Source organism: Nannobrachium achirus (assembly GCF_963921795.1).
Source record: "Nannobrachium achirus genome assembly, chromosome: 23".
Taxonomy (NCBI): Eukaryota; Metazoa; Chordata; class Actinopteri; order Myctophiformes; family Myctophidae; genus Nannobrachium; species Nannobrachium achirus.
In genome coordinates, this window is record NC_137830.1 from 48,765,222 (window position 1) to 48,787,600 (window position 22,379).

The 22,379-nt window shown below is 42.9% G+C and overlaps 1 protein-coding gene across 1 annotated transcript in view; it reads left to right on the forward strand.

Annotated features, from left to right (window-relative positions):
- The window catches only part of abcc9 (ATP-binding cassette, sub-family C (CFTR/MRP), member 9), a gene marked incomplete at its 5' end in the record, with an annotated part of 151,720 nt that overhangs the window by 10,090 nt on the left and 119,251 nt on the right, over positions 1-22,379 (forward strand). Inside the window, 9 exon segments of the mRNA XM_080754170.1 lie at positions 211-281; positions 284-331; positions 2,652-2,818; positions 6,566-6,667; positions 9,388-9,528; positions 11,240-11,425; positions 17,765-17,905; positions 19,025-19,180; positions 21,091-21,225. Coding sequence (XP_080610296.1) covers positions 211-281; positions 284-331; positions 2,652-2,818; positions 6,566-6,667; positions 9,388-9,528; positions 11,240-11,425; positions 17,765-17,905; positions 19,025-19,180; positions 21,091-21,225 — 1,147 coding nt within the window.

The window sequence follows — 22,379 nt, forward strand, 5'->3', positions numbered from 1 at the left end:
CCGCTACCCTAGCCGTCCGGGTAATGTAGTTTGTGTTTTAATGGTTCTCAGCAGCAACAGCCACGGTATAAGAACAGAGGAGGATCTAATTGTATTATCAACCAAAATCAATTATGGTACTTTATCATTGTATGGAAGTCTTTCTAGATGTTATATGATATGTTATATGATGCAATTATTATCTCTCTCTCTCTCTCTCTCTCTTACCAGGAAGATGGATACAGATCACCTCCACCTCTTCATGCCAGCGTTTATGGGCTTCATAGCAGCCATCACTTCAGTGGTTACTACCACAACATAGAGACCTCCAACTTCCCCAAACTACTGCTGGGTAGGTGTTTTATCCTTACATCAGTGGTGTACTACCGTTACTGATGTGCTACCGTTATTCAATTTCATTTAAAATGAAATTCTGCGAGGCGCCCGGTGGCCTACTGGTCTAAGCGCATACCATATAGGCATTGATGCCTGGCGGCGTCGCTGGTTCGATTCCCGATCCGGACAACCTTTGCCGCATGTCTCTCCCCATCTATCCCCCTGTTTCCTGTCAGTCTACTGTACTATCCCATAAAGGCATAAAAGCCCAAAAAAAAAATCTTTAAAAAAAAGAAAAAAAATGAAATTCCGCGACCCGGGAGGTTTTACCATGCTTACTGTTTTATAGACCTTATTCACACCGCGGCCATCTTGGATCACATGACTTCCTGGGATAGCAGCCTGCATTACAAACCATTGTGAAAAATGGAGCGATGGTCCCAAAATTTGAGTTCTATTCAACCAATTTCTTTTTAGCAAATTGACAAATGGGCAGATGACAACATCAACATTCCCAAAAAGATTAAATAGAAGGGCTACAGTAGATTGATTACATCCATGGTAACGATATTCCAGGTAAGTTAGGTTGCAACCTTACTGTGTACAAAGACTTCCTATCTGTGCAGTGCTTGCTCCACCATCATATTAACTATTTGTTGTTAGATTGTTATGCAAAAATCACGATACAGTAATATTAACTATATGATGGCAGAGCATCTGTACTCTGCACAGATACTGTAGCAAGTCTTTGCACAGAGTAACAGTGTAACCTAACTACCATGAATATTGTGGATGTACCCTTCTATTTAATCCTTTTGGGGATGTTGATGTTGTCATCTGCCCACTTGTCGATTTGGTCAAAAGAAAATGGTTGAATAGAACTCATATTTTGGGACCATCGCACCATTGTTCACAATGGTTTGTAATGCAGGCTGCTATCCCAGGAAGTCATGTGATCCAAGATGGCCGCGGTGTGAATAAGGTCTATGGGAAGGCTGTGTCATTTGGCTGTTCAGACATTAACAGCCAGACATTAAAGCGACATAGCAGAGCCTTCTTTACCAGAGGCAGAGTCATATTTAGCCATGCTTTTTCATGGTTACGGATTTACCCAACATATGGAAGTAGATGCCACACAGATGTTCTGTCCAGCTGAACTGATTGACCTGTCACGCAGCCGGAACCTCCAGTAGTAAAAAGCAACCAAGTGCATATCGTTGTTGTCGGGTGAAAACCTTGTATGTCCAAAACCGTTCGTTTCGCATTTATCATTTTAAAAATGATTTAAACTAATGAAAACAGACGATCTACAAGCACACAACGCCTCGCCACCGGCCTTGTATGATGAAGCAGGGCTTTACTTTGAGAAAGACACATTTGAAACTTGGAGATACGAGGTTTCCACCCGACAACGACGATATACCGTATGTATGCGACTGCAGTTCACTACATTTCACTGCATTTCGTCGGCTTGTAAGCGTCCAAAGACACTTGATATTATGGGATATCAAGGTTTGATTTGTAAAAGTAAAAAGATAAAATACAAATCTTAACCCCTTAAGCCCTATATACGTCTTTGTACAACACAGAAGAAATACCTGACTAGCTCTAGCTTGCAAATTTGCAATTTTTGCCTTTATTGATAGCTACTCAGTAGAGTAGAGAGACAGGAAACAGGGAATGATAGGTGGGAAGTGACACCCAGAAAAGGCCGTCGGGCTCGGGAATCCAACCAGCGACTTGTCAGGCTGTACACTAGAACCTAATACTGTATGTATGCGCCTTAACCACTAAGCCAGCAGCCAAGGGCCCTGATCTGCAATTTTTTTTATTAAAAAGAGAAAGTCTGACAAATGAAAATGTGTACCCCCACCCGTTCACTTAGATCAGCCAACACAGGGAGGCTGACATAACCCTCGCTAAAAACTCCAGGGCAAAAATCCACTCGTCCGAGACAGTTTGCCCTCCTGGCCCCCAAGTTGTGGAATAAACTCCCTGTCGCACTTAGAACAACGGACTCACTCGCTAGCTTTCGCCGTGGACTGAAGACTCACCTTTTCAGACTCCACCTAAACCCTTAGCACTACAGAAAAAATCAATGACCATACATGAAGCTAGTTAGCATTTGTTTTTATTTTTAGGTTTTTAGAACTGATTATATTGTGTTTTTTCTAGATAGATATCCATTTGCTTTTGTTATATTGTTGATGATGTACTGACATATTATCTTGTTTATTATTGTAATGTTATCTGCTTATTGTAAGTCGCTTTGGATTAAAAGTGTCTGCTAAATGCCTAAACTGTAAACTGTAAACTGTCCAAAATGTCCCCTCCAGCTTTGTTCATCTACTGGGTGTTGGCCTTCATCACAAAGTCCATCAAACTGTGGAAGTTTGCGGAGACGGGAGTGCGGCCCAAACACCTGCGCTTCTGCATCACCTCCATCCTGGTGCTCCTGTATGGCCTGCTGATGGCCGTGGAGCTCAACGTCATCCGGGTCAGGGTGAGTCACAACGCCCTGCTTTTCACTTCCTGGATCAAAGGTTGGACCAGTCGGGGGGTTGGCATAGCTCAGGGGTAGAGAAACCGTTATTAGAACACAAAGGGTTCCCTAAGGGTTCCCAGTTAGAATCCGGGCTCCCCCTGAGTTAATGTCGAAGCGTCCTTGGGCAAGACTCTGAACCCCACATTGCTCCCGGTGAGCAGGTTGGTGCCTTGCATGGTTTCCTCCGCCACCGGTGTATGAATGTGTGTGTGAATGGGTGAATGTAATGCACAATCTCTGTAAAGCGCTTTGGATAAAAGCGCTATATAAATGCACCATTTACCCTTTTTTTACCATTTACCAGTTACCTAAAGCAGTGGTTCTCAACCTTTTCAGGCCGCGCCCCCCAACATAATCATATTTTAACTGGTGACCCCCCCCCCACCCTGACAAGCACTAAGAGTTGAGGCATTACATTTCGCATAACACAGTTCTATTGTGAAAATAGCAGATCTACATGCTCATGTAGATCGACTATTTTCACAATTTCTGCCTCTAATATTTGACAATTTGGCCAATGTTTCCTTAAATTGTTACTTTAGAAATATGCATTACCCTCTATACACTTAAACTTTATGTTGGTTTGTTCACTGCTGAGTGAGAAAACAATGTTGAATGAATGAATGAATCGTTTATTTCGATAATCAGTGAGACATTACAAGTCAATTTTCTTTTCACTTTTTTTTTTAATGTTGCACATTAAGTTAATCATCTGGGGACCCCCAAAATAATTTGGGGACCCCCCTGGGGGTCCCGACCCACAGGTTGAGAACCATTGACCTAAAGCAGTATTTCATCTAGATTCTAGGAAGTACTGGATAAGTATATCTGTTTGTTCATGTCATTTTTATTGACTTTTCTTGACTTTATCCGTTCTGAAGTGTGTAAACCTAATAAGAGAATGGCTAGAGCAAGATGCCATCACAGGGAGTAAATAACATTTTAAGGGGATTAGAGGGAACATCGTCTTTGTTACTTATTGTCTGCACGAACTCTGGGAACGTTATTACTAGTAATATTCCCCATCTTTCAAGTGGGTAGCAGATGCCTTTCTGTAAACGAAGTCCCCATAATCCAAAGCAGAATGGAAATGCACCTCAATTAGCTTCTATCTACTGTAGTACTGTAGGTCAAGGAAGGCATCTCACACTGTACCATAGAATGTCCAGGTTGCTTGAACTGTCCCTCTCTTCTATCTGTAGGAGTAGGCTGGTTGTGGCAAAGCACACTATAGCAGCTAGGGGTCTTCAACGTTTTCAGGACGAGGACCCCTTAGTCGAGAGAGAGATGAAGCAGGGACCCCCCACAACCTGTTCATAGATTCCGTATAGTTTCATCGTTTGACAGCACGATTATCAGTGTATTTTTGGATTCATGTCAATTTGTGTTTTCAGATATTTAACCACTTGAACCGTCAATACTTAATAAACTTGACCTTTCACTCTGCTCTCTTTCCCCTCTACACCAAAGCTCTTTTGCCGAAAATAGCTGATCTACAAGCTCACAACGCCTCGCAGCGCGTGGCGTTGTGAGCTTGTAGATCTGCTATTTTTTGCTAGTTTACGGAATATGGATATATGGGTATGGATATATTATATAATATAAAAAAGGAGGAAAAAGACTTTCTATCACTCAAATATTTGGAGGACCCCCTATAGTAACTCTGAGGACCCCCTAGGGGTCCTTCAAATCTTTGAGTGATAGAAAGTTTTTTCTATCACCATAGGCCTATGCTGCTGTTTAACGTGTTTTTGTATTTACTTGTGTATATTATTTTAACCTACAGCTCCTTTGTTGAGCCGGGCTCCAATTTAATATTTTCGGCTGTGAAGCCAAGGAAACAGCGGTCGTTTGGGAGGGAGACACGCTGACTTCCAAATGCTTTTGTAGCCGTGTATTGATTTGAGCGTCGCAGAGCGGATACATCGAGTGATGGACTGGGAGGCGCGCGCGAGAGACAGACACACACACACACACACACACACACACACACACACACACACACACACACACACACACACACACACACACACACACTCTTTTCTCTTTTTTAAAGAGAAAAGAAAAGCTTAAAGTGATAGTTCACCTATTTTTGACATAAAGCTATGTGAAATACTTGCCATTAAAATAGTGGTTACAAATGGATTAATTCATTACCAGAGTCCCGTGGTCAGAGTTCTGGTCAGTTTTAGATGACTATAAAGTAGTTCCGGTGATTTGGCAGGGGCTCATGGCCCAATCATTAAAAATAGATGAATCCACAAAACTAGCTTCATTTGTATTGTTGACCTATTTCTACCAAATAGACCAACTTTCGTTCAACTTTGACCCCTCTGTCACATGGTACTATTTTTTGTGTCCAGTATCACTAGCTACGTCGCTGCAATGTATTTCCCCAAAACAAGGTGCTTTGCAGGCAGCTGATCAGAACGAAACCTCACTCTATATGGTCGAAATAGGCCAACAATACAAATGACGCTAGTTTTGTGGATTAATCTATTTTCAATGATTGGGCCACGCCAAATGGCCCCCACCCCATTGGAACTAATTAATATTCATTAGAAACTGACCAGAACTGATTACCATTGATTACCACGGGACTGGTAATCAATTAATACATTTTTAACCACTGTTTTAATGGCAAGTATTTCACTCAGCTTTATGTCAAAAATAGGTGAACTATCACTTTAAACACTTTGCTAGTGTTCCGTGTTGATAGGTTTTCCACGACGAGTTGTGACTGCGTACATAATGTGAGCTTGTAGATTAAATGTTTTCGACAGTGCTCGAGCGTTTGTGAGAGTGAGTGAGAGAGAGAGATAAGAGACCACTGGTGCTGCTGCCTGCTGGAGCTGCTGCTCACTGGACCTCCAGTCATTCAGCGAGCAGCGCGAGGGCCAGTCAGATATGTATGCGCCCTGCGACGCTCATGTATCGGCCACAAACGTTGTCATGCCACGGACCTCCAATATTTACAAGCGACTTCGGCACTAGCCGTCAAGAAAGTATGAATGGTCGGGGAGCCCTCCCGAACCGAAATTAGTTAGGCTCCTTATAAGAGTAAGAAACGACCCTAATTCTCCTAATTCCCTAATTATTTCGCCCCAAATAGCTGATTTATGAGCTCACAACGCTTTGCCAATCTTCCTGAAATGTTCTCAGATGATGACCTGCCCAGAATGTTCATGTGGTTAATCAGTGTTGTTTTTGACAGCACATTTTGATTTAGTTTTAGTTTTAGTCATAATTTAGTCAACAGTTATAGTTTTAGTACAATTTTAGTCGACTAAATATCATAAGATGTATTTTGGCAGGCCTTGATTGCATCGTAATGACTGATTTTACACTTGGTTGTGTGCTGAAAATAGCCGATCTACAAGCTGCGACGCGTTGTGAGCTTGTAGATCTGCTATTTTCGGCGCGCAACACCTGAGAGCAACCAAACATAAAATGACTCTCTTCATCAGCACTAGTCCCTCCCTAACGTTTTAGTCTAGTTTTTATTTTGTTGACGAAATTGTCAATATGTTTAGTCTTAGTTTTAGTCATCATAGTTTAGTTTTTATTTTCGTCAGTGAAAAAAAACACAAACATCGTCAAACATTATTCGTCATAGTTTTAGTCGACAAAATCAACACTGTGGTTAATACAGCATCTATGTTTGACTCCCATGTTTCTCTTTTCCCCTTTTGTCTCTGTGTGTAGAAATACGTGTTCTTCGCCAACCCTCAGAAGGTGAAACCACCCGAGGATCTGCAAGATCTGGGGGTTCGCTTCCTACAGCCGTTTGTCAACCTGCTATCCAAGGTACATGCACACAAACTGTTGTCAGTTCAATTTGCAGGTTGATGATCAGGTCTGGGTCTAAAGCAGATATGGAAATTGTGTGTGTGTGTGTGTGTGTGTGTGTGTGTGTGTGTGTGTGTGTGTGTGTGTGTGTGTGTGTGTGTGTGTGTGTGTGTGTGGCTAGCTAATAGCTAATGAAAAACAGGCTTTCCACAGTTACTAAAAGCTGGCGAGACACACCCACATACTGTACTGTACAGTATATGGCATATTTTCTCACAGAAAGTTGCCATATTTTCTACTTTTGCAGTTATTAACTTTTACAGTGCCAATCCCGAACTAGTTCTTTTTTTTTTTTTTTTTTTTTTTTTGTCATCTGTTTACACGGCCCGCGAGAGCGTCGCGCCGCCAATATTTACCATCCACTCCGATGCAATCCAGGATCTTTAGAGCTCATTTTCTCTGTTCCATGCATATCCATATTCCATGCATGAGGTGTGCAAGGTTTAATCATGGCTAAATTGCCGAAAATAGGGCTTCTAAAATGCTTGGTAGCCAATAGCTAACTTCAAGCTAACTTCATCCTCTTCCTGTACATATGCACAAAGGAAAGTGTTCAGGCAAGTCATGGCTGCAGGGCTTGTGCATATACCAGCACTTGACTATGTAGCATTCTATGGCCATTGGGCGCCCTCTAGTGGTGAAAAGGTGGCATTGAAAGAGTTAAGTAGGCCAAAGAGGCTTATTGTCGCAAGCGCATGACCTTGTGGTCCAAAAGCGAGAGCTCTACCAACTGAGCTACCCGTCCATTGTTGCATTAGTTCTGTGATATAAGAATGTCATGATATGAGACTAGATTATCATCTGGTATTGTGGATATGGTAATATGCTGATAATTGTCTGTATCTAGTTTTAACCACTTAAAGCTGCACTGCATACAACGTTCCTCTTCCAACATGGATTTGAACCCGGTTTCCTGTGCAAGTGCTGACATTTTTACCATTGAGCTAATAGAGCCTGCCTGCTTGCTCAGGGGATGAATTGAATCTTGACCATCAGGTCACAATGGGTGTCAGGTCCTGTGTCTAGGGGAGACCTGACCTTTGACACAATCTAAATGTCTCAATAGAAGAGCAGGGACACAAAATACAACAACCCCCAATTGCTGCGATTGTTATAGCAGTTAAAGAGCGGGTGCCATGATTTCCCCCCCTATAAAACATGATTATCTACTATTGTGATTATACTAGGAGGAAGATTTTTTCCAAAAAAGTGTACAGAAAGAGTTTAAATTATGTTTTTATGTGGCCACACCCACCAGTTCATTGGTATGCGTGGTTGTCATGGTGGGTGGTGACCCAGCTGAAGTTAGCCACACCCACGTATGTTGGGTGAATGGTAATTAGGGGAGGGGTTGATTCTGTGATGTAATAACTATCTGTGTTTTTGGACCGGTACATTTGACCCCACAAGGTGGCAGCCTCCAGCTAAAACCCAAATAGAAATGATTAACCGAGAAAGCATGTCTGGGGTCTCACAGCACACGGTTGGTTAGACTCCAACTTTTGCACACTGTTGGCTCAGATTTTTGCCTATGTTCTTAGCTGCCTCCCCTGCCGTTACTGTACTGTCTTGCACAATGTATAGTTGTATGAAACAACATTTGGTAGCACTTTATAATGAAGTACCTCAATAAAGGCTAATTAACAGCTAATAAGGCACTTATTAACAATGAATTAACAGCTAATAAGGCACATTAAGTACTAATAGTGCATTTATAAACCCTTTACTATGCACTTATTATGAGATCAATTAACACTAACAAATCCTTAATAAAATCTTTATTATAACAGTATAAACAATTAATTAAGCCTTTATTAACACTTTATTAGGCAATTTAAAGCCACCTATTCTAAAGTGGGAACACATCGGGTACACCCGCCACTCTGACATGTCGGAAAGGAGACATGTCAGAGTGGCGGGTGTACGCTTTTCGCCCTTAGGTGTCTTACTGGTATAAGTTATATTGTGTTAACTTACTCTTCCAGAATATACAGAGTGGACAAAAAATATATTTTTACATTTTAAGCTCTAATTTATACAATCAAAAATGCTCAAAACGTCTGTAATTGAAGTGGAGGTAATTGGTCAAACACAGTGATCTTTGATTGTGTCCTAGTGTTGTTTTTGACAGGAAATTTTGATTTAGTTTTAGTCATAGTCTTTTGAATAAAATGTAATCTAGTTTTAGTCATAATTTAGTCACCTGAAAAGTTTTAGTTCTAGTCTAATCTTTGTCGCCTAAAATCGTATGATATTTAGTCGACTAAATCTACAGTTGATTTAGTCAACTAAAATGAATTTTGACAGGCCTTGATTGCATCGTAATGACACTTGTTTGCGTGCTGAAAATAGCCGAGCTTGTAGATCTGCTATTTTCAGCACGCAACACCTGAGAGCAACCAAACATAAAATGACTCTCTTCAGCACTAGTCCCTCCCTAACGTTTTAGTCTAGTTTTTATTTTGCTGACGAAATTGACAATATATTTAGTCTTAGTTTTGGTCATCACAGCTTAGTTTTTATTGTGTTTTCGTCAGTGAAAAAACGCAGTCGACAAACATTTTTCGCCATAGTTTTAGTCGACGAAATCAACACTGTTTAGTTGTGTCCATAATGGCACAGCCCTGGACTCTTCTGTGAATAAGGCCTCGTCTCTCATCTCTTCTCTTCAATCCCAGGCCACCTATTGGTGGATGAACCCTCTGATCATCGGAGCTCATAAGAGACCCATCGAGCTGAAGAAGATCGGCAAGCTGCCCATCGCCATGAGAGCCCTGACCAACTACCTGAAGCTCAAAGACGCCTACGAGGACCAGAGGGTACGGCCGTCACCCACCATCACCACATTTTAACTCATTCTGTGCCTATCCCGAACATGTTCGGGATATGTTCAATCCAAAACATTTTTTTTTTAATTAATTGACTTACCCTGAGCTGCTTGTAGAGCCGTGGGTGGTCCTGGCTCGTCCTACGCTAGCCAGCTAGCCATTTTACATGGTCCGACGATATATTCCATTAAAAATGGTTTAAAATACATTTTTGAGACCCCCAATGTTCACCGAATGTTCAGCGCCGCTTCCGGAACGTAGTCCAGTGTGCCTATCCCGAACATGTTCGGGATTTTTAATGAAATGAATAAAATGATTCGAGGCCTTCTGAAGCCTGAGCCTAAATTTAAAATCCAGTGGTCCAAATCCTGGGGAAGCCATGCCGGCCGTGAGCCGCGAACGTAGCCGCGAATCGCCGCCGAATCCAATGAAAAACCACATCTTTGGAGGCCCATATCTCTGGATTGTGTTTTTAGGGATGTGGCGCAAGGTTTATTTACGGCGAAATCGCCGAAAAATGATCTTTAAAATGACAAAATGGGAATAGCTATTCTGTTAGCATTATCATCCGGGACCTTTCCATGACGTGCACGAACGTGAGCACGCGTGTCACTGCAACGTGAGCCCCCGGATGCTAATGCAGTCCCCTATGGGAGAAAGTCTGGCATTCTTTGGTGCCCTCTAGGGGCTGGCACTGGAAGCGTTAACTTACCTTTAATTTATTGTCATCTCGGAAGCTGTTTTAGTCCAGTGATTCTCAACCTGTTGATTGCCAAGACACTAAGATTTTAATGATAACATAAAACATTTCTAGAATTCTTTCTTTAAATCCTTAAACGATTTTTTTTTACATTTATATATGTATTGATTTATGTATTGATTTTTTAAATATATTTATGAAATACCTTTGAAAAATGTGGGAATTGTATGTATATCCCTGCAAGACCCAAATAAATTTCTACTGGCCAATTAAAAAAAAAAAATCATATGGTGTTGTAGGAGTCCTAATCACAGGAAAATGTAATTTAAAAAAATTAATAATGTTTTTGTAAGGTTTTATAACCATAAATCATAAATCATGCTCTAATTTGCATTTTGGGGATATTTTTCACAATATTAACATATGCACGTGTTCTAGACATTCTAATGATCACGAAAAACAATATTACAGGCATTTTATTTATGTTTTTGTGAGGAATAGCTTCAGTTAAAAAGTGAGATGTTGTTCGTCCAGACGCTGGAATTTCAACTTCTCTGGGAGGTGTGAATGTCATTCTCTGTGGGGGGTATTTATATGCAAATATCGTGGCCAATGGCATTGTAATACTAAACAATAGGATTTAATGGTGATGTTAATGTGAAAAAAGAACAGGAAAACTAATTATAACATTTTTTTTTTAAATGATTTAAAAAATGTTGCCAAAAAGCAACGCTGGGCCTTGCAGGGTTAAATATATATATATTTTTTCAAAGTTGTAAACAAAAAAAAAGGGGGATATTTGCTTGCGACCCATACAAATGTGCCCGTGACCAACAAATGGGTCTGGGAAACAGTGCTCTATCTTGTCTAGTATCCAACACAGATGGGTTAAAATAGACCCTTCTTTGACCCGTGCAGACACCAGAGGATCCAGTGCTCTATCTAGTCTAGTATCCATCCAATACAGATTGGTTAAAATAGACCCTTCTTTGACCCGTGCAGACACCAGAGGATCCGGAGCAGGCTCCGTCCATCTGGCGCTCCATGTACCGGGCGTTCGGGCGGCCCATCCTCCTCAGCAGCACCTTCCGCTACCTGGCCGACCTGCTGGGCTTCGCCGGGCCGCTCTGCATCTCCAGCATCGTGGAGCACCTCGGCAGCAACAACACCACGGTCAAAACAGAAGAGGTGCGTCGTGTTCTTATTATGCAGTCGCTTTGCAGGTGGAAACCAGGGACGTGCTGGGCCCCTGATTCAGCCCGGGAAAAAAGAGTTGTAGAGGCCCTCATTGCGCGCTATAGAGAGAGAGAGTCTCTCTCTATAGCGCTGCTGCTACTCAAAGATTTGCCATTTCAGATCATGACAAGTGACAAGCCAGTGGGCCAATTACACAAGTTATATTTCGTCGTTGTTGGGTGGAAACCTTGTATGTCCAAAACCGTTTGTTTTGTATTTATCATTTTAAAAAATGATTTAAACTAGTGAAAACAGCCGATCTACAAGCACACAACGCCTCGCACCGCGATGCGTTGTGTGCTTGTAGATCGGCTGTTTTCACTACTTTTGTGCGACGGCCGCCTTGTATGATAAAGCTGGGCTTTGCCTTGCAAAAAGAATTACACATTTGAAACTTGGAGATACAAGGTTTCAACCCGACAGTGATGATTTACTCCGGCCGCCCAGCCCCCAAAATGGAACGAAGGCCGACATTTTATTTTACATTTTTTCATAATGGCCGGCCTGTACCGGCCGGGAATGAACCGGCCGTTCGGGAGTTGTCCCGCTTTTCCCAATGGCCAGCACGTCCCAGTCCAAAACCGTTAATTTCCAGGAAATGGGGGGAAAAAAGAAAGAAGCCAATGTACAGTATGTAAGGTATTTGCTGTAATTTGTTGTTTGGCTTTTTTTTTTTTTTATCTTTGTATGTCTATTTTTATTTTCAATTCTGTGGAATGAGGTATCACGGTATTTTTCATCCTCGATTGTCTTTTAACCTTCTGTTTATGGCGGTTGAAAGCAATTAAGTAAAAATGTATAAATCACATCAAATTGACAAGACATGGTGGACAGATTCAATCGGTTGTGACGTGAAGCAAAATGAGTGCTCACTTCCCTCCGTCTCAGCCAATTACAAGCCGAGAATCTTGCGACACTCGGTTGGGTACCCCTTTTATGTCACTTTACAATCTTCAGGGTATTCCCGTGGCCGACAAGGCAGTGTTGCCATTAAAGCCGTTGAAAAAACATTGTTAACAAGTTAAAACGAGGCAGCTAGACGCAGGAGCACTGTCAGAAGTGGATTGCGACACCTTGCCTGAGCCTTGTTAGCCAAGCGAGTGTCCACACCGAACGGTGTGGATTCTGCTGACTCAACATTTAAAACGATTCTAAACAATATAAAACATTAAAAGTTGAATCATATACTTCAAATCAATGTATCCAAATAAAGTCAGTCAATCTTTCTGACAAACACAGAACACTAAAAAAAAAAGGGAAAAAAAAGATCGCTGCATGTGCAGGCCTACAGCACTGTGCTAGCTTTAGCCATAACATGACATCATCATGACCTAAAACTGTTCCTTTAGGACCTGCACTTACTCTGACTGAAAGTGGTTATTTCACCTTCAGGTTAATTTCGCCTTAAATTTTTTATTTTTTAATAAATAAATAAAATCGGTTCTGAACTTTGAAAATCGATTAATTGAATCGCCAGCATTAACATCACGATAATATAGTAAATCGATATTTTTGCACAGGCCTAGAAATTATATGAAAATAGAGATAAACAGCAACGTGGTCCATACGCCGTTTCCTTTCGGCCATACATCGCCCTTGTCCGATGAAAACCTTGTATGTCCAAAAGGTTCATTTTGCATTTACCATTTTAAAAATGATTTAAACTAGTGAAAACAGCCGATCTACAAGCACACAACGCCTCGCACTGCGAAAGAACGTACACATTTGAAACTTGGAGATACGAGGCTTCTGCCCAACAACGACTATATGTGTGTGCGTGCGAGCGTGCATGCGTGCGAGTGCGAGCACATCCAAATGTTTCATTGCATCATTGACAGAAAGTGTGGCCACTGACCTCACTCTGCGATATCATCTTTGTCTGTGTGTCACACACACACAAACCAACGCACGCATACAATAACAATACACGTAGAGGCGGTGTCTGACCAATTAGATTGAAGCTAGGTGGCTTATAGCTCACCAGTGGATGACTCATACATCAAGGTCAATGAGGGTTGATCCCAATGGCTTGAGTCATGATGTAACACTTGTGACACGTGTGTGCGTGTGTGTGTGTGTGTGTGTGTGTGTGTGTGTGTGTGTGTGTGTGTGTGTGTGTGTGTGTGTGTGTGTGTGTGTGTGTGTGTGTGTGTGTGTGTGTGTGTGTGTGTGTGTGTGTGTGTGTGTGTGTGTGTGAAATAAAGACACTCGTCCTCCAGTTAGACTCCCTAAATCGGGAGATAAGCGAATGCCAGGTCGCATCCACAAACTTTGGAAGGCTATGGTAGCCAATCAGGAGGGAACATGGGAAATGATCCATGTTGATGACATGACTGTAGAGATGCTGTGTACCGCTTTGTTTGATTTTAGGGCAAAATCTGTAGGAACAGTGTACCTTTTCAGGCCGCGACCCCCCAAATAATCATATTTTAACTGGGGACCCCCCCACCCTGACGAGGCATTATATTTTGTATAACACGGTTCTATTGTGAAAATAGCAGATCTACATGCTCACAACGCCTCGCAATGCGAGGCGTTGTGAGCATGTAGATCGGCTATTTTCACATTTTCTGCCTCTAATGTTTGACAATTTGGCCCATGTTCAATTCATAATTTTAAAGTCCTTACATTGGCACTTTAGAAATGTGCATATGCCCTCTATGCACTTAAACTTTATGTTGGTTTGTTTACTGATGAGTGAGAAAACAATGTTGCACATTAAGTTAGTCATCTGAGGACCCCCCAAAATAATGTGGGGACCCCCCTGGGGGTCCCGGCCCACAGGTTGAGAACCACTGCCTTAGAGCATCGCGCTCATTTAGACTGCGAGCCATTAGCAGAGATTGACCCTCTCCTGAAAGGATGTTGAACCCCAGCGTCCATATTCTGGGGGGAACATTAGCCAAACACATGCAGCTACTTGCTCAAGGACACTTCGACACGATAGTAACTCTGGTGTAACCTGGGATTGAAATGGGAACCTTCCGGTTGCCAAACGACCACTCCACCCCTGAGCCAGTGCCGTCCATTTTGCTGTGTGGTTGACAGTGGTAAGGTTTTTCCTACGAAGGTACGGCGTTGTCTTCCTTCAGTGTACCAGGCCGTGTAGTTGACAGTGGTAAGGTCTTTCCTACGAAGCTACAGCGTTGTCTTCATTCAGTGTACCAGGCCGTGTGGTTGACAGTGGTAAGGTCTTTCCTACGAAGCTACAGCGTTGTCTTCCTTCAGTGTACCAGGCCGTGTGGTTGACAGTGGTAAGGTCTTCCATGCCAGTATGTCTACAGGTCTGCTGGGTAATGAGACAGAAAGCAGAGGCAGAGCAGCACGCATTTCTCACTGACGTGGAAAATTCACCACTCACCTCACACCTTCTCTCTCTCACACACACACACACACACACACACACACACACACACACACACACACACACACACACACACACACACACACACACACACACACATACTCTCTCTCTCTCTCTATCTCAGTTTAACACAGAGGGCAGGTCTGCAAAACATCAGACTGGTCTTTTTGAGCGGTGGTCACACCGTCTCCATAGCGTGGCCGTGTGTGTAGGTATGTTTGTTAGTGTGTTAGTTTGTTTGTATGTGGGTGGGTGGGTCTGTATGTAGCCTCAAGTCTGTGTAGTACCTTTTCTGACCACACATGTTAAGGGAGGGGCGCTGTTGTCCAGGACACACACACACACACACACACACACACACACACACACACACACACACACACACACACACGGGGGGGGGGGGGGGGGGGGGGGGAAACCACCGCTCAGTTCACACGGGTGTGATTTTTATATATACTGTAGTACTCTGCGTGTGTGTGTGTGTGTGCGTGTACTGGGTGCTTGCATCGTACAGTGTATGCTGATGTACAGTATATACATGCCTGCATCGACGCAGACACATTTGCTAATATGGACTCTGGGGTTCAAGTGGTTACAGTAAGCTTTTCCACAGCCTCGAGGGCCTTAAAGTACTCATGCTCATTTAGACTCCTAGCCATTAGCAGAGATTGACCCTCTCCCAGGGACGTGCTGGGCCCCTGATTCAGCCCGGGAAAAAGAGTTGGAGAGGCCCTCATTGCACGTTATAGAGAGAGATCTCTCTCTCTATAGCTGCTGCTACTCAAAGATTTGCCATTTCAGATCATGACAAGTGACAAGCCAGTGGGCCAATTACATGAGCTATATTTCGTTGTTGTCGGGTGGAAACCTTGTATGTCCAAAACCGTTTGTTTTGTATTTATCATTTAAAAAATTATTTAAACTAGTGAAAACAGACGATCTACAACACACTTTTGTGCAACGGCCTTGTATGATGAAGCAGGGCTTTGCTTTGCGAAAAAAAATTATACATTTGAAACTTGGAGATATGAGGTTTCTGCCCGACAGTGACGATTTACTTTGTTGGCCGCCCAGCCCCCAAAATGGAACGAAGGCCGACATTTTATGAACCGGCCGTTCGGGAGTTGTCCCGCTTTTCCCAATGGCCAGCACGTCCCTGCCCTCTCCTAAAAGGGTTGTGTGTACATACAGTGAGTGCATGTAGTGTATGCTTCAGCAGATCTGAGTCAACATGTTTAGACAGCATGCACTCCCATTCACCTTGAAACGTTGTGAGGGAAAAAAGAAAAAAACACTTTATGCGATCTAGAATGACTGATTGCTGCTCTAATCCAATCCAGGGATCAGTCTACATCAGGGGTCTTCAACGTTTTCAGGCCAAGGACCCCTTAGTTGAGAGAGAGATGAAGCAGGGACCCCCACAACCTTCTCATAGATTCCATATAGTTTCATGATTGACAGCACAATCATCAGTGTATTTTGGATTCATGTCAATTTGTGTTTTCAGATATTTAACCACTTGAACCGTCAATACTTAATAAACTTGACCTTTCACTCTGTACTTAGTCTGCTCTTTTTCCCCTCTACACCAAACCTCTGACAAAAATAGCCGATCTACAAGCTCACAACGACTCGCAGCGCGAGGCGTTGTGAGCTTGTAGATCTGCTATTTTTGGCTAGAGTTCTCAGAATATGAATGCTAGGGTTCAAGTGTTTAATAAAACAAAAATAGAAAAAAAAAAGTTTTACTCAATGATTTGGAGGACCCCCTGTTGTAACTCTGGGGACCCCCTGGGGGTCCTGGACCCCCTGTTGAAGACCCCTGGTCTACATCTATCCTCTCTCTTCTCACAGAATACTGCAAAACAATGGAGTGTGCATTAGGGATGGGACGATACGCGATATTATCGTTTATAGGGATAAAAAAACACACTCACGATAATCATATCGTGGAGATTTCATTTATCGTGATATCGTCCTTCGTCAAATTTTTACTGGGATCAATTTACCTTTTATTTGCCGAGCCGGTACCGTTTATACCCTCTATAATTGGTAAAAGCTACTTAAAATATACGTACTTGATACAGTCTTTTTTTCACTCTCTATCAAATGTCTTTGCCAAAAAATAGCCGATCTACAAGCTCTCAACGCGTCGCATTGCGACGCGTTGTGAGCTTGTAGATCGGCTATTTTTTGGCAAATGTTCCGCCCCTGAGGATAATGGATTTTGATTATCGCGATAATATCGTAAATCGTGAAAAATTCTTTTGTCACAATAATCGTGATGTGACATTTTCATATTGTTCCATCCCTAGTGTGCATACAAGAATAAATCAATAATAATAATTCCTCATTTACACCTGTAAACTGTGTGTGTGTGTGTGTGTGTGTGTGTGTGTGTGTGTGTGTGTGTGTGTGTGTGTGTGTGTTCGTGTGTTCGTGTGTGTGTGTGTGTGTGTGTGTGTGTGTGTGTGTGTGTGTGTGTGTTTGCCCTACTGGCCCCCAAGCTGTGGAATAAACTCCCTGTCGCACTTAGAACAACGGACTCACTCGCTAGCTTTCGCCGTGGACTGAAGACTCACCTTTTCAGACTCCACCTAAACCCTTAGCACTACTGGAAAAATCAATGACCATACATGAAGCTAGTTAGCATTTGTTTTTAGGTTTTTTTTAGAAACCTTTTTTTCTTTACGGATTATATAGTTTTTTCTAGATAGATATTAATTTGCATTTGTTATATTGCTGTTGATGTACTGACATTTAACCTTGTTTATTATTGTGATGTTTTTTATCTGCTTATTGTAAGTCGCTTTGGATTAAAAGCGTCTGCTAAATGCCTAAACTGTTAACTGTAAACTGTGCGTGCGTGCGTGTGTGTGTGTGTGTGTGTGTGTTCACAGACGACGCGTTTCCTTGGTGTGCACTTCATGTCGGTGGCGGAGCTGTTGGAGAACTGTTCTGTGTTGGCCGTCCTGCTCTTCCTGGCTCTGGTGCTCCAGAGGACCTTCCTACAGGCCTCCTACTACGTCACCATAGAGACCGGCATCAACCTACGGGGAGCCCTGCTGGTGAGAGGAGGGAGGGGGGGGTGCATGGTGGGAAATGTAGGTTTTTAACCGCACGAACCATGCATAGCGTCCCTATTAGTCCGAGCGTTTCAGGCAAAAATCGTGCACTTTATGAAAGAAGCATGTCATTTGGCACACAGTTAGAACATGCCATATGGAACAATTTTGGCTATGGGGGCATCGCAGATTTATCTTGGGAAACTTGTGGGAGCCATTCAAAGTTGGACTCTCATAGACTTTAGTATAGAGTAAAATAATACAAAAAATAAATATGCTTTAAGTAGCATGTAAGGGATCAAACTAGGTGTGTAGCGCGGCACTCGGTGCCGCGCTGTGAGCTTGTATATCTGCTATTTTTCACTGGTTAAAGCATTCAATAATTCTAGGCCTAAATGGCTTAAGACTGTGAGGCATTATTAGTTGATGACATGGTGCTCTGGACAGATCTCTCCTCAGGTTGTAATGTGTCAAATCAATGTTTTATTTGTGACAATCAAAGATGTGTAGATGTGTCCTCAGGGTACACATGGGATGTCTAATTATAGAGAGGTTGGAGTTCACTTTTAGCCGTAATGGCATAAACCTACATACAGTACACTGTGTATACTACTGCATGTAATAGTTTCACTGAAACTGGCTGGTGGGTTTAGAACAATGGTTTTCAACCATTTCATGGTCCATTATTTGTTCCGCATTTGAGCCACGGATACGATTTTGTGAGTATATTGATGTGGTACCAGCTGGAGAATAACACTCATTTTCAACTTTGAACTAAGTCATTAATATACCTTAGAGTTGTTGTGTGGAAATAAGAAAAAAGTCCCCCCCTTCTGTGTTGCCTGCAACTATCGATCATTTCATCATTTAATACAAAAATACGTGATCTACACACTCAACACATCACATCGCAATGCAGTGGAGCTTGTAGATCTGCAATTTCCTCTATGTTTGAAAATGTATTATTGATGTATTAAAATACTTAATAATGGATTAAATCAATTAATTCAATTACCTTTTGCACTCCTAGTTTATGATTAGCTGTATTAATATTCTTGTGTGCGTGCGTGCGTGCGTGCGTGCGTGCGTGTGTGCGTGCGTATGTGTGTGTGTGTGAACCAGGCGATGATTTACAACAAGATCCTGCGTCTGTCCACCTCCAACATGTCCATGGGGGAGATGACCCTGGGTCAGATCAACAACCTGGTCGCCATAGAAACCAACCAGCTCATGTGGTTCCTCTTCCTGTGTCCCAACCTCTGGGCCATGCCAGTACAGGTGAGTGTGTGTGTGTGTGTGTGTGTGTGTGTGTGTGTGTGTGTGTGTGTGTGTGTGTGTGTGTGTGTGTGTGTGTGTGTGTGTGTGTGTGTGTGTGTGTGTGTGTGTGTGTGTGTGTGTGTGTGTGTGTGTGTGTGTGTGAATACATCTTATTCTCATGTTTAGCATGTCATCATTCATTGACACACTGTGCAGACCACCTTTGACTTAAGGGCGTGGCTACACGACACTGAGTTGGACATTTCACCCTATTCACGCCCCGCCCACTCAGCAACTTCCTTATGCTGACCTCAGCTTTGAAGGGTAAACCCTGCTAAAAGCCCATAGAGTTAACACAGAAATCGCAAATTTAATGCAATTTCCGAATAGTAAAGTATAACATACGCGGCTAGCATGATCAAGAACACAAGATAGTAAAAGGCACAAAGCATTATAATTTACTTTACCGTTCGAAATAATGATTTGTTAGCTTTAAGTCCAGCGATTTCTGTGTTAACTCTATGGGCTTTTAGCAGGGTTTCCCCTTCAAAGCTGACGTCAGCACCAGGACGTTGCTGAGTGGGCAGGCGTGAATAGGATGAAATGTCTAACTCAGTATTGTGTAGCCACGCCCTTGAGTCGAAGGAGAGAAACTTGCTGAGTGGGTGGGGCGTGAAAAGAGTCCTTTGAGGAACAGACACGAAAGAAGAAGAAGATTTATTGATTCTCAAAGTGTTTCCTCTTCCTGTTCAGATCGTGATGGGAGGCTAGTATGTTTTTCCCACCGGAGCTGAGCAGAGGCCACGCCCAACGCGGAAGTGCCTCTCTTGCCGTTTTTGGCCAATAAGGTACCGCGACGGAGGCGCGCCGCGCAGATATAAAAAGCTAGATGCCTCGTTCACCTCTGCAGTTCATTGGAGCGACGTGCAACAATTGTAGTCCGGACATCCTGGAAAAACCAAGGGAACGTTGCCAGTCAAAGTGACTACTGGCCAATCACAGCGTGCGACTTTTCCGGGACTTATCTAAGGACTACAATTCAATTCAACAGAGCCAGTTCCGATGTTGCGCGGCTCAGCTGTTCTTACAGGCTGCGTAAGTAAAGACCCGCCCCCACCTACCTCTGATTGGCCTAGCAACGTCCGTATGTGTGACACACGTGGAAGCGATGCACACGGATTCCCTTGGTCCCTCGAAGGAGGTGTCTACCTTTCTATGTCTATGGTGCGCCGTCTCAAGCGTCCTTGAGCCACGAGAGGCACCACCGAGCGAGCTAAAGATGGGAGTGATCCTGCTGTACAATTAGCCCTATTCACGGCCCGCCCACTCAGCATCCCCCTGGTGCTGAAGTCACGTTTTGAAGGGTAAAACCCTGCTAAAAGCCCATAGAGTTAACACAGAAATCGCAAATTTAATGCAATTTCCGAATAGTAAAGTATAAAATACGGCTAGCATGATCAAGAACACACGATAGTAAAAGGCACAAAGCATTATAATTTACTTTACCGTTCAAAATAATGATTTGTTGGCTTTAAGTCCAGCTATTTCTGTTATAGTTTCCCCTTCTAAACTGACGTCAGCACCAGGAAGTTGCTGAGAAATTTGTGTGTGTGGGGCAGGCCGTGAATATGGCTAATAACCGGTTTCCTCTTCCTGTTCAGATCGTGATGGGAGTGATCCTGCTGTACAATAAACTGTTTCCTCTTCCTGTTCAGATCGTGATGGGAGTGATCCTGCTGTACAATAAACTGTTTCCTCTTCCTGTTCAGATCGTGATGGGAGTGATCCTGCTGTACAATAAACTGTTTCCTCTTCCTGTTCAGATCGTGATGGGAGTGATCCTGCTGTACAATAAACTGTTTCCTCTTCCTGTTCAGATCGTGATGGGAGTGATCCTGCTGTACAATAAACTGTTTCCTCTTCCTGTTCAGATCGTGATGGGAGTGATCCTGCTATACAATAAACTAGGATGGAGTGCATTAATTGGAGCGTCTGTCATAGTTCTGTTGGCTCCGGTCCAATACCTCATCGCTACCAAGCTGGCAAACACACAGAAGAGCTCACTGGTCAGTAGAACACTGTTGTGTTTTTGTTGTACTGTTGTGTTTTTGTTGTGTTGTCTTTGTTTTTGTTTGTTATGTTGGTTAGTGTTGATCTTTTTATAGAGGACCACAATTTGTTGTGTTTTCATCCTCAGTGATGCTATGACTGTATGTTGGGCTCTTTTTTATGTGATATCACCTGATAAAATCAATCAATCAGTCATTTAATCTGCAACACAATTTATACAATATGTAGTGGGGGTCCCTGCTTCATCTCTCACTCTGCTAATGGCCTGAAAAAACGTTGGAAGACCCCTGAAAATACTGCTGAATATGTCGTTTTTTTTTTCCAGTTGTACTCTAAGCCAGTTAGACAAGGAGGGAGACGGATTTTAGCCTTCAGATATGCTTCCCTTCCCCTTACCTTGGTACATGAATACAAAAATGGTGCTGTCTACTAAGCAATTTTTAGTCATGCAGGCAGCAATGATTGCGGGAAGAACTCAATATGCCGACGGGTCGGTATGCCGACGACCTAAACCCGTCGGCAGGTTAGCTACTCACCCCCGTCAGCAGGTTAGCTACTCACCCCCGTCAGCAGGTTAGCTACTCACCCCCGTCAGCAGGTTAGCTACTCACCCCTGTCAGCAGGTTAGCTACTCACCCCTGTCAGCAGGTTAGCTACTCACCCCTGTCAGCAGGTTAGCTACTCACCAGCGTCAGCAGGTTAGCTACTCACCAGCGTTAGTTTTACTGAGGTTAGGGTTACCGACCCGTCGGCATATTGACGCGGACCCATGATTGCTGCCTATGGATGACTTCCAGCCATGTGCTAGACAAGCACTCTAGCAGTTGACACTTTTTTGCTCTTACATCACACTAGTGGTAGTTGGCGCTTAACAAAGTCCCGATTGTAACGCAAAAGAAAAAAAAGAAAAAAATGTTCAAGTATTTCATAAAAAACAAATCAAATCATTTCCATAAAATAGTTTTAATAAGTAGTGAAAATAGCTGATCTGCAAGCTTACAACGCAGTGCCAAGCGTTGCGAGCTTGTAGATCAGCTATTTTCACTAACCCTAGTTTGGGTCATAGTCGGGGGCCTTAGGGGGAGAGAATGGTAATTTCGTGCTAATCAGTCTAAAAGCGCCAAATTTTGCACAGATGTAGCCCAGGGCA